Here is a 13,979-nt window from a genome sequence, read left to right on the forward strand (position 1 = left end):
GGCAGCAGCTGTCTTAAACAGAGTGGACATGTGACTCCAGACGACCTTGAAAGACACCCCACTGCCAAGGCTAATAAACCTTTCGCTTGGTCAGATGAGTAAATATTACATCTAAACCAGGTCAGACTGCCACAGATCTGCCGTTGGAGTCTGTATGACTGGCTCACAGAAGTCTGCTCGGAGCACAAACACACTCTCCTTGTCCCTCTCTCCAGGAGAACAGCCACTTAAAGGGCCAGTCCTGTGGATATCCTTACACTTACAGGCTGTTTGGGGTTTTTTGAGGCTCTCGTTGTCCTCAACAAACCATGGCAGGAAATCACAGTGCTTTTCCCCTCGATAGGCATCACTGTGGCACATTGAATTGTTTTGACACATGGCCAGGGGCACATGTTATTTCAGTGAAAGGGGAATTGTGGGACTTTCAGATCAGTCCTACTCCAACTTTTAAAGAAAGAAATGTCAATATACCAGACTGAATATGAAATCACTGGTGGTGTAAAGACGAAAGCGTGATGTGAAATTAATTTCTTGTTTTATGTTTAGGATAAAATCTTCATGGTTAGTTTTTGTACGTTTTCTACTATCGAAATCATAAAAGGTCATGAAATTGCCATGTGGTAAAATATTTACACTTCCCCATGAGATCGGAGTCGTTAATGTTTAGGGTGGACATATTGCCACATGGTAAAATAGTTGCATTTTTCGGTGAGACTGGGTTGGTTTTGTTTGGGGGTGCTTCTTTTTCCAAAAACTTTTACGATTTAATTTGATTTACATTGTACAAAATTAATTCCAAATTGTCACCTTGTAAAATAGTTATGTTTTCTCATGAGATCAGTTTGGTTATGTTTTGAGTTAGGGAAGAACCAGCATGCTATTTGTTGAAAATGTGTACATTTCCATACAATTTACATTGTAGAAATTCAAAGAAATTTTCACTTCTTAAAATAGTTTACAAATAGTTTTCTAATGATATTGGGTTGGTTTTGTTTGGGGGTGGACCTTTAAAAATCACACGTTTCTGTTCTATTATGTCTTTTAAATTTTATGCTTCTTTTTTTTGTTGATTCACATAGTTAAAAAAAGACAAAAAAATCCCTACAATTCAAATTGTTCAGTTTCTTATGAAATTACTAGCTTTTTTTTATGTTACATTTTGCTGTGAGACTGTGTTGGATCTTCCCCTTCACTTCCCAGTTCACACTTTAGGTTAGATAATGGTGTAGTTTGTACCATGTCACCGCAACTCCAAGATAACGGATACTGATAGATGAGGGAACCATGTGAGGAATGAAATGTTAAGTAATTACACAATCAGACAATATATCACTGTCAATCTGTAACTAAACTGAATTATCAGCGAACAAACGGTCTCCTGTTATAAGAGCCTGTTCTAAGATGAGTCTCCAACACTGAATTAAATGCAGAAACACCGTCTAAAGAGCACAGTACAAGATGATTGTGTCTCTTTTCAATAGTTTTATTTCATAAATAACACTGAACAAGCATGATACAGCAATAAATATTAATTTACATTGCAAAATTCTCTGTATTACAAAATACAGTGTATGTAAAATGCACTTGTCAAAGGGGTCAAGAGGTTTTAGTATAGTACCTGATGTGCCCTAATCTGAAATTACATTTGAAAATTTTTTTTGTTTTGTTTTTTAATGTGCTGTAATCTCAGATTAAGGTTTGCAAGAACCTCGCAAGACTCCTTTGCTATTATACGCACTGATGCATATCAAACTGGAAATATAAGACAAAGCACTGATACATATCCTCAAATGATCATTTATTTTTTGTAGTTTGTTAGATTTCGATTCTGTTTGCATTTGAAATCCCAAGAATCTTCAGTTTTTCAGTTATCACAACCCAATGCCTGCTGGAATGAAGAGTCTGAACACACTGCAGGCAAGTGTCCCGTTTCAACGTCTTAGGCAGCAAGAGGTACAAGGCAGGTTGACATCGTAACACAAGACCAGGACTGTTGGATCTCTACAATGTAACTCAGACGGTGAGTCAGCATGTTCGGTTTTTATTTATTGCTAAATTCAGAAAACAGAGGGGCTTTTCCATTTCCTTGATCAAAAAAAAAGAAATAAAAATTCATAAAACCATTCATCCCATTTTTAAGTTAAAGAATGTGTCAATTTGTGCACAGTTACACCTGCACTTTTCAAAATAAATGCAACAACTTGTTAGAAAATCTATTGGCACACTCTCCATGTAAGAAACAAAACACGAAATGGTGTACATTACTTTGTAGTAAAATTGCAATATTAATTGGAGCCCTTGTCAGCAGACCCAACAGTCTAAGAGTAGCAGCAAAACTATAACTGGAGAGTAAGATGAGATGGTTTTTCAGAATAAGCAGCGCATCGCTGTTCAACTGATTGTCAGATTTACGATGACGCTCTAATGTTGATGCTGTAAACCAAACTGTGAGTCTCAAATGACACTGAGAATGAAGTCACCACCCACCAAGTGTACATTTCAGCTAATGAGACATCCATCATTGATAGCATGCATTTCCAATTTATAAAAAAAAAGTAAAAAAAAAATAAAGAGCTAAAAATGACAAAATCAAACCCTTAAATCAAAGTCTTTTCCATCTCCACACTGACTTACAGCATGTACATCTGGATTTACCGTATAATTTCATGTCAAACAGCACAACAGTGTCATTGAGCATGGGAGAAGGTAATGAGGAGACAAATCAAACAAAGCAGCAGGATTGTGTGAAGTTCCCTGCATGGAGGGATTTCATGTTCCCGGTGTGGAAGCTGTGAGGTCACCGCGGCTCCGAGCTCGTTAGCAGAAGCCTGTGCTAAATTATATAACTGGGACCCAAATACGTCAGTCAATGCTCGGGAGTCTTTTGTTTCTAATTAGGGGAATCTCTAAGGAGGGAATGACAGACATTACCATGACCAGAGTCGTCGAATAACATTTCGGTTGTAGTTTTCTCAGTTATTTTAGCGGTTCTCTCTGCACTCACCATGAGTTACTGAGCTGTGGAGGCTTTGAGCCGAGTTTTCACTAGTGTGCATTTTTGCAAAAGATGCATTGTAGGCAATTGTGAGCCATTTTAGCACAGTGCCAACAACCATTAAACTGATGTGAATAACATGGACCTTCAGCATTCATTACATAAGAATAATAGTAATGTACTAACATATGACAATGCTTCCCTTTTTTATATACATTTCCTCTAATTTGGGAAAATATTCATCTAAATACATTTATATAATTCTACAAACTTCATATATTCAATATATAGAATATATTCACAATAATCACTTTTCAGCATTGCATCTTACTTATTCAGTTTGTGAAATTCCATGTGTGCAAACGTTCTGAATTATTCTAACGATGAATAAATGAACAGAAGTGATGTAACAGCCCTGTAATAAAGCATTTGGTTAAATAACACAAAGAAGGCAGAGTTTCAGTCCTCTCAATATGAGAATGAGAAATCAAACGAGTACGATCACACCGCTGAGCTTATCATGCTGTGCTAAAGCTTCTTGGCAGGACGTCCTTAAATATCCAGCTAAGAAAAGTTCCTTCCCTCCCATCTGTTCCAGTGTAGCAAATGTGTTCCCAGTTTGGCAAAAGCCACAATTTTATCCAGGTGGTACTGACTGATAATATGTTTTTCTTACTCTAGACATACATAAAAAAATAAAATAAAAATAAAATACAAACTTTCAATAAGAAGAAATAATTTTAGATGAATAATAAAGCAAACATCTTAAGCATATTAACCTGATATATTAGTTGGGCCCTCTTTAATAACTACAATTCTATAACATTTACTTTAATTAATTTACCAATTTCATGCTTCAGACCTCTTATAAAGTTATTTAATTTTATATGAGTATCATAATTTTTTTTTTTTTTCAAGAAAAAGTACCAAGATAACAAAAATCTCAAGTCAATCTCATAAGCTTCTCATATAATCCTGGCCCAGGGTCCCAATCTTCGGGTCTGATGCTGGGCTCTTTGACAGTCCGGTGCCGCTCCACATCAGACCTCCGTCATAACTAGAACAGCTGGCAGGGACCGTAGCAGCTCCCGAGACTCCCTGAAGCAGGCGAGACAGATCTCCATCCGTCCAGTCAGGACAGCCCAACTGGATGTAGGGTTGAAATACGTTCATCAGCAGCAAAGACGCTGCTCAGACCACGTTGATCCCCCCTCCTGTGGCAGCACGTTTGCTGCAGTAGGTCGACCCGCCGTGGCTGGCCGCTCCACCGTTCATGTACGACGTCTTCAGCTCCAACTGGCAGGCTGCAATGGCGGCGTTCAGTTCCACTTGTGCTCGATGTACAACATAAAACATCAGGCCTATGCTGATGAAGATCTGATGAGAGGAACAGAGAGAGAGTGACTGGGTGGATCTGCAGACTGAGCTGGACGACGGCTGACACAAAGACACACACCATTTACACACTTATTTCATGCGGTTGTAAATTTAAGCGATAATTCCTTGGCTAATATATCGAAATACCCTGTTCCAGTCAAGATTTCATTACTGGCATCTAACTTTACTACACACAAGAGCAAATGCAAAAGAAGAACACCGTTTTGGTCAAAGCTCTGCCAATATGACCATCCATAATTATGTTTTTTTACAGGTTCCGCAAGAATCTAGTCTAGACATAAATATTTCATTTGCTCATACATTTACATATCCATTGCAGAATCCACAAGATGTTTACCATTTAAAAAAATACTACTACTACTACTACTACTACTAATAATAATAATATTAATAATAATAATAATAATAATATGTATTGTTTTTTTTTTATAGTAGCATTCATTTTTTTTATACATTTTATTTTCGTCCAAAAGACATAGATAACACAACTTACACAAATATATTATCGAAGATCAAATAAATTAAAGTGAAAATGGCAGTATTTTTTAGCTATATGCTAGTTACACAGTGCAAATAGCTATAAATTCTATTTACACTGTTAAAATGGCAGGATTTTCTGCTATTTACACTACGTATTGCAAATAGTTACAATTATCTGCACCTTAGTATTTGAGTACATTACTAAAACAGTACTCAATAATAAAGTATTGAGTATAAATTATACATTCAAATTATTAAAGGAATGCTGCCTTATTGGGACAATAAAGCCCTCCTTACTTAGATACTTTATTTTCAACTTTTTGATAATTTCCTTCATTTTTATTGTAAACAAATGCCTTTCCGATATTAAATTTAAAAGGGGAGAAAAAAAGGTTTGGCAAAAGAAGGGTTCAGACTCGGGTCGATCGTGTCATAAAGCACACGCCTATGCCACTGAAACTTTTTCAGTACTGAATTCCCCAATCACACGTTGGGGGGCAGAGTTAGTGTACATAGCCTCTTATCAAGGCAGTCTATTTGCACTTAGTGTAAACAGACACTCGTCAATTAAATTACACAAATTATCTGGTTTAACCATTTACCCACATCCTTGGATTTTAACACCTGGTTACAGTCTTTAGCATTAATCACCATTTTAGCCTTGTGATTATCATCTATGAGTCTCTCAATTGTCCAAAAGGCAAAGCACTATAATGTGCAATGCCACACCATAAAAAAACAATCACAAATCAAATAAATCCTGGTGATTCTTTTCATTTGGAAGATGCTTTGGATAAAAGAGCCTGCTAAAATGCAAAGTCATGGATCCAAATGTCAATGTAAAGTTTCTTTTGATAATTCTTCTATTAATAATATGACTTCTTGAAGATTCTGCAGGGAGTATGTAAATTTGTGGGCTAAACTGTAGATACAGGGTTCTTGCGGATTTCCTTTCTTTATGTTTTTGGAGGCTTACCTGTAGACTGAACACAAAGTATCCGCTGACGCTCTGTTCGGCGATCACGTCCTCCATTGTGCGCAGGGTGGTGCCCAGATATGAGTTAAGGAGTTGTGTTGGGAGGAGTCCCACTGAGGAAGCCACTAAATAATTTGGCAAGGAGACGTCTGTGATCTGTCAAAGAGAGCGAGAACTATAGCTGGTCAAGAATAATCACAGAGAGTGTTCACTACCTGCAAGAATGTGTCATCAGCCTCATTTATTTCCATCACTGTCCTTCACTAGCGGCCTCTAATGCAATAAAAGTTATTGCAAAATTTGACATTTTGAATCCTTTTTCTTTTCTCCCTCATTATGTTGACATGCTAGTTGACATAATTTTTTAAACACTTAATTTGACACATTTTACATCCCTTCCTATATTGTAAATACAATGCAATGCACAGTTTTTTTGCTACAGCACTGTGGGATGTTTTACTGGCTGTGCTACATTGCAAATGCTTAGTAGAAATGTACCTTTAAGCATTGCTTCTGCCCTGTTCCAAGTCTGAGCAAACACACCCTACATAAATGAATTAAAGCTTTTTATAATTCAATTCTATAACCTGTGATTTATAAAACATGGTGCGAACATCTATCTTCAATTGGTAAATTATGAAACCTGATGTAAAATCCTTCTACTTTTGATCATTAATAGGTTGGCAAAGATGCAGGCATTGTTGTATTAGGCTTGCGTCAACCTATTAATATTCATGAAAAATAAAAAAAAATATGCATTCTTGCTTTAAGAAGCGACTTCTGTGTAAATGACTGTGAAGCAATATTTTAAGTATGCACTATGCAGAGCAGACGCATGCATTGTGTTGGGTTACCTACATAACACATGACATTCTGCTTCAGCAGAAAATACAGGGCTCATTGAAATACAGCACCTTCTATAGGACGTGCTTACTGAGGGTATGCAAAACATAATTCCAGTGTGACCGACATACATCATACCCTTGGGCTGTGATCTCTCGGTTACGTCAAGAAACGTTAAATAAAACCTATTAGGCTCAACACAATTAGAGTCAGTGGCACTTATAGAGAGTCTGATGATCACGCTCTCTCCAGACTAGGGATGGGCATGATTAATCGACGATCGATAATTGATCGTTAAGATTTTCCTCGATCATGTTAATTTGTTATCGATTAATCTAAAGCATTTTTTTTAATCTAATGCAGGTTGCGTTGCGTAGTGCGAGTCTTCAAGCAATTAAATGAATTTCACTGTGTGGCAGCAATTAAATATTTTACCACCATGGGGCAATATTTGACACCCTACTCGGTTATCTGTGATCTTCCGTTTTGATTTCAAAGAATAATCATGAAGATGTCACGGCGAAGTGTGGCGTGGGACCATTTTGATTTAAAAAGCGAACTAGTTAACTGCAAACATTGCGATACCGTGTTTAAGTACAACACGGCCACGGCTCAAATGATGTACCTGTGCATCCCGGCAAATTTTCATGAGGCTCGGTCTACAGTCTTTGTCTCCGCTGGTCGTCATGTACAAACATTTCATTAAAATGAACCGTAACTCCGTGAATACTCAACGAAGAGACATGAGAGAGATATCTATAGAAAGCCTGGAATGTCTACTTTTAAACTAAACAAGTGCTTCCGAAAAACAAATATTCTGAGATAAAGTAATCCATATGAAAACAACGCAATGTCTGTTTTTCATATCTTCCTTCATTATATTTAATGTGACCACGCCCCCGCGCTGAACGCGCTATTCAGATTCAAACTGAAGCGCGCGCTTGAATACGCCCACACAGAAGAAAAGGCAGCGAGACTGTTCTTCAAGTTTTTATTTTATTTTACTGTTTGCTTCGCGATGAGAGGACTAAGACATAATTCACCCCAAAAAGATGTGATGTGGTTGATGATTTGAGAAATGGATTTCCTCAGAAAAAAGAATGAAGCACTTTATTCAGACTCAAAACGCATATATGCGTTAATCGACTCGAAAGGGTTAAGAACGCCTGCTAGCAGCTGCAGGTTCCGCTGCTTTAGAGCACTGCATATGCACGCGGATATATGTTCGGTTTGCCTGAACGTAGTTTAACTGTCTGCCACAAGTTGATCTTGTAATAAAGGTCTCACCGAGGAAAAACACGCTGTATTTTTGTATTCATTGCATTTTTTTATTATAAAAATTAAATAATTATAAAAATATTAATGATTAATCGATAGTCGATCGTTAATTCTCCCGACGATCGACTAAGAAAATTTAATCGAATGCCCATCCCTACTCCAGACTGATACAAACTGAATAACAAGCTCATTGTTTTTTAGGACTGTGGGCAGCAGGCTACTGGAGCAAGAGTATTGACTCACAGTAACCGGTTCAATCGCACGTGAAGCAATCCCAAAGCTGAAGAGTTACTGAGATGACCCTAGTGTTCGATCACTAGAGCAGCCTTCAGACAGAACAAAGACTTACGGTTGCTTCAAGGGCAATGACACTGTACTAGTGTAATGTAGGTTACTTTTGACTCAGAAGTGATGGTTAAATAGGGCTGCACGATTATGACAAACCAGAAGTCCTGTTTTTCATTTTGTGGAGGGCAACTGCAAGTCATATTCTTAATGGAGGCATATAAACAGTATTTGAGCATCATTGAGATGCTGTGATTTTATACATCTGTAAATCAAGACTGCACATAAATGCACAAAATTTTTACTGGTCCTCTTAACTGCATGAAAATAAAACTGTTATTCAAACATGTAATAATTATAAAGCGAGCAACATGCCTGTACTAGAACACTCTTATCTTGTCCGTTTTTAGTTTTTCACACAACAGAGCAAACTACTCACCAACAGAGCTTTGGACTCTGTAGCTACAACCGAATCAATATTTTATTACAGATTGTTTGTGGCTTGTTGATTTTAGTGGGACTATTCTAGTTGTCACATCACTTTCTTAGATTGCGAATGCTAATTTATTAAAAAACTCCCACTTTGGCTTTAAAGCTTTTTGTGTGCCAGAAGATGTGCATTCAGCACGCAATATTTAAACAGTTGCCTCTATTAATAAGTCTAAAATACAAACATTAAATGCTCCGATTCACCACTGCAAAAAATATTTTAAAATGTAGAAAAATTTAAAAGAAAAAGGCTGAATATTGCAATTGACAAGATTTACAATTAATCACACCAGCAGTCATTTTGATTAATTTCAATTAACTGTAGTCTTACATGTAAATAAAAAAAAGCAGCTCTGTTTAACATTGAAGCTGTTTTTCAACCTAGAAAATGACAATTCCCTGCTGTAAGCAAGTGTTCAGTGTTCATTTCCAGCACTCCTGAAACCCAGATATGATCAGTCACTGTCATCCATACACTATCCGTCAAGAAGAAATGAAACAAAACATTAAACTTGCATTAAAAACATATGTATCATCCAGTGAATAAATTATGCAAACGGAGCAAGCAATAGTCAAATATGTACGAAAATGGCAGGCTACAGGTCCACAAGCTGATATCAAGATATATCTATCATTGTTCTTTACTGTCCTCTGTCCCGGTTAAAGGTTGCAGTTTCTCTCTCATCGTGTGTCAGCTAATTAAAAATGTATTATGTTGGTTGTGCAAAGTTTCCGAAGGTAACATTGTTACAATGTACAAAGAGTCCTATCTTTATACCCTTAATCTGGCGTGAAGAGCAGTTATGTTTGATTTAAATCTGGCTCTGAGCTGGAGGTCTTAATTGTTTAATTCCAGCAAAGCTGGATAAAGCCACCTGGATGTCACTTAAAGATTAACAGCCACTGAAATACTATTAATCAGATAACTTTGTGTGCTGGGTGCATTATACTTTTCTTAAATAATTAATCAACTTTAAAAAATTAGGGATGCAACGATGCACAGCGAGCCAGTTGAACATAGACACAAATATGTGACGATTGAAATCCGTTGAGATGTTAAACGAATCGCGATACATTTTGGGATGAATTTATATGGCTGACTGTCTTTAGAAAAGTTAAGATGGTATTTTCTTTTCATTTCATCTCTGTATAATGCATATTAAAGTGGTATTTGTGTAGTATTTATGTAGTTTAGCTTCACAAAGTAAGAGCATTCTGTTTTTGTTTAAAATGTCAAATCTACAATCTAATTTAGATTAAAATCTGCTCACGTTGCATGTATGCAGCTTCTTTTTTTGGACTGTGATTCAAATGCAGTTGTTGCTTCTCATTTTGAATGGAAAGACCACAGGCCAAGAGACATATATTTCAATTTCACAAAGAAAGTTGCAGCATTTTGTCCAAGAAATAATAAAAGGACACCTTTTCATTCATAATTTGTATAATCCTATTGTAAAATCACATTGTAAATCATCTTGCATTGAGTGAGTTGACTAAATTGTTACATCCCTGAAAAAAAAGGTAAAAGAGGTCCTGTGCAAGTCTTAATGTCAGAGTTTTGTGATTCGTTTTTTTTTTGCTTCAGGGTCGCTCAAAGCAGGGTTTCTCTCACTAGGGAGAGTGGATTTTGAGCAGAATGATTACAGAACACTTGAGCGGGACTTTTCTTGACAACAACAAAGCTATACCATTTTCTTTGTTTGGAATGATCTTCATAGGCGGAAAAGAAATATACTAGGCCTAACTGGTGAAATTTGTCTGAAAGGTAATTACATAATTTTAATTATCTGTTTAGCTAGCTGCTGCATAAAATCATTATCTCCTTTGTAATTGCTAGTTTTTCCCAAGGTTAACTAAAATCATTAGAAATGTTACCCAAAACAAAATAGGCTAAACGTTAACTTTATATAAAGAAACGTTAAACTTCATTAATTTCATCTTAACTTAATTTCTCAAATTTAGTAAGGTACTAAAATAACTAAAATAAACCAATAATGAAACACTACAAAGAATACACAACTAAATTACAAAATATCTCAAAGTAAAAAAAAAAAAAAGATTTATATATTTATATATATATATATATATATATATATATATATATATATATATATATATATATATATATATATATATAGGCTATATCAGTCACACTAAAATAACACTGGTGCAGAATCTAACTTGTGTTAATTCTTTGTTAAAAATGAGCAATATAAGAATTATATTAACAGCAGAAATGGCCAGAACAGACTTACCGAGAAGACCGCGTTCTGGAGACCGAAAGGGATCGGCGTGAGTCTCGCCAAGGCCACGATCTTGAGTCCACTTCCCCCCTCCACGACCCGAATAACAGCACTCAGCTGTTCACTGCTGCTGATCTTACCCAGAACCCAGTTCGTCAGCAGTCGCTTACACACCACATGAGCGATGAAAGTCCCGATCAAAACCCCCACCATCACCAGACCCATTCCCAACACAAACCCGTACAGGTACCCCGCGGCCACGTTCAGCACGATGTAGCCCCAGCCGCAGGGGAACGACACCGTGATCAAGCCCACTATGAACAGCAGGGCTCCCACGAAACTGTCCAAACTCTCCACCCACAGCAGCACGTCCTTCAGGTACTGACGGACCAGAGCCACCGAGGAGAAGCACACGGCTGTCAGGACGCACGCCAGCAGGGCGCTCTTGAAGCAACAGGTGGTGATGCAGCACGGGTGTCTGAACTCGGGAGTGAAGGACGCGCCGGGCTCGGTGTGACCCGCGGGGTCCGCATCCGGTCTCCCTCCGTTCCCTCGCTCGTCAAACACGTTACAGATCAAGATGTCGATCTTGTCGCAGTCCAGTGAGTCCGGGGTCCGCTGCAGCCAGCGGCTCAGCTGGAGGTGTCCTCTCCCCGCGGCGTGCTTCAGGGCTTTGAGCGCCCCCTGCACTGACTCCGAGCTCCACAGATTCATCCCGTCTGCACTCGACTGATCGACTGGACGTCCGGTCCAAAATGTTGACCCTTGTATTTACACGTTGGGCTCCTCTGGCCAAGCGATCAGCAACAGTTTCCCTGGATGGCGAAGACTCAGAGTCCAGTGATTTCTAATAGTATCTAATCTAGAGGTTTATCTCGGAAACACTGCTGTGGAGTCGCACCACTTCAAGGACTTGAGATGCCACTGTGTCAGCTGCCGCTCGCTTATGAAAGCCATGCTCTCCTTCCAACATCAGAGGAATAAACCCCCTAAGACAGCTCCTGTCATCGCGTCTGACGGATAAATCACACACCCGACTCCAGGCTCAGCTCACCGCGACACTCCCGTCCAGGCTCCGGTCCAAAGTCCTGCCGCTCGGGGAGCGCCACATGTCACGTTGATCCGCCAGAAGACCACGGTTGTGAAAGCTGCTGAATGACGGTCGCGGAGTTTGTCCGACTGGTTGTTTACTCGTGCGCGACGGGCTCTTGCACACACTTGTTTGTTTACGCCAAGCGTTATTCATACCACTGTTTGTTTCCCAGCAGTCCGTGCGAGGTCGTTACGGAGCGCACGTCACACTGTCAGTATCGCGATAACACCATACTGCTGTTCACTGTGACATCTTAGTGAAGTATATTATACATATACACACACACAAATTAATTGGAGGGTGGAATTTAATTTCATATCATTTTTTTCTATCGACCCTTTTCCCCTGATGAGTCTCTTTCTATTAAAATAAATAAATAAATAGGCTAAATAAATATTTATGGTAGTCTGCCATTCACTGAAGTTTACCCAACTATGACGACTTCTACTGCTGAGAAATGTTAAAAGGTCATTTGTTCTATACAGTATTATTGATCTTAGAGGCTAGACAAATAAATAAATGCTTTGGTTCACTTTAGAAATTGGCTTCCATGAATACACTATGCTGAAGGTTTGGTCTTAATTATTTTAGTCCAAATTGAACATGTAAGATAGACAGAAATGCATAGGCTGCAAACACATTTACTAATGGGAATATTTCACTGATCAAATATATATATATATATATATATATATATATATATATATATATATACACTTATCAATTTCATTATATATTTTTTGTTAAAACAATACTTTTTTGTGATATCGAGTGACAACAGATCAAATAATATTAGACACTCTCAAATAAAGTATTATGTACCATTTTTGTTTTCTTGTGATTTTATAATTCTTCCTAATTCCTCCTTTTGGAGATGAATTTAGCATTAGATCTTAGATATATTCACATTTAAATTCTATAAATGCCTATAAGATTTCAAGAACAAATCTCCTTGAGTTACACTGATAGAATATTCAGCCTTTAAAAGCCATGTGTTGATTCTCATGCACAGCCAACAAAAATGCATATTTGAGAATCATGACTTGACAACACAAAGTTGCTCTGATGTACAGTTGCACTGATTTTTTTTTTAAATAGAATTAAAGCCAATCTAAAAACTTTAATACTGCCTAGAAATGGCAGCTTTTTCTTTAGCAACTGAAGCACTGAAGCACATCAAATCTCTCTTCTTCCGTAACCATTCTCTATTCTAGTCCTTGCATTGTTTTTCAAAGAGGCATTTAGCCTGTACAAATACAGTTTGTTCAATAGCAAGAGTAAAAAAAAACATTGTTCAATAGCAAGAGTGAAAAAAACAAAAAAACATTGTTCAATAGCAAGAGTAAAAAACCAAACAGGGATTTTATTTGAACTATGGTAAAATGTATAGTCAGAGATCTCCAGTGCTATCAGTGGTCATAATTTTGATATTTGACACCATTCACCTTGCTGCCACACAAGCCCTTAACTGTGTAGTAGTTTGGAAATATGCCACAACTACAGATGAATAACATATAATCATGAGAAGATAAGCGCTGGTTCTCTCAGGTGGTGTCTATTTTGCACTCTTCACACTAGAATGAACATATCAAAACTATTGATGTTATGGAGACATTGGACTTTTATCAGATGTGATATTATTAGATTGCAATATGGGATTGACTTGAAAGATTTTACAATTACATAATATAGATGCATATTACCAATAATTAGACCTGTCTGTCATGTCATTGTGGCTCGTCTGTGATTTTAGACATTGAGGGTTGAAGGCAACGGCTGGCTTTGTCGATAAGTAAACGTGTGACTCATCTGGCCATAGTACATTCATACGCATTCTGCTCAGGGTAATGGTTTTGTTTTCTTTACAATGGATTACTAGTCTTTGTGCACTGGTCTTGG

General features: G+C 37.6%; 1 protein-coding gene across 1 annotated transcript; it reads right to left on the reverse strand.

Moving 5' to 3' along the window:
• Window positions 1-1,463: 1,463 nt before the first annotated feature.
• LOC113091839 (transmembrane protein 64) lies at window positions 1,464-12,057 on the reverse strand. The gene is made up of 3 exons (XM_026257488.1): window positions 11,000-12,057; window positions 5,850-6,005; window positions 1,464-4,372 (listed from the first exon to the last, which is right to left on the reverse strand). The coding sequence occupies exons 1-3, from the start codon at window positions 11,699-11,701 to the stop codon at window positions 4,187-4,189; spliced, it is 1,044 nt and encodes a 347-aa protein (XP_026113273.1). The 5' UTR covers window positions 11,702-12,057; the 3' UTR covers window positions 1,464-4,186.
• Between the last annotated feature and the right edge of the window lie 1,922 nt (window positions 12,058-13,979).

This window comes from Carassius auratus, unplaced genomic scaffold (assembly GCF_003368295.1).
Source record: "Carassius auratus strain Wakin unplaced genomic scaffold, ASM336829v1 scaf_tig00214327, whole genome shotgun sequence".
NCBI classification, from domain to species: domain Eukaryota; kingdom Metazoa; phylum Chordata; class Actinopteri; order Cypriniformes; family Cyprinidae; genus Carassius; species Carassius auratus.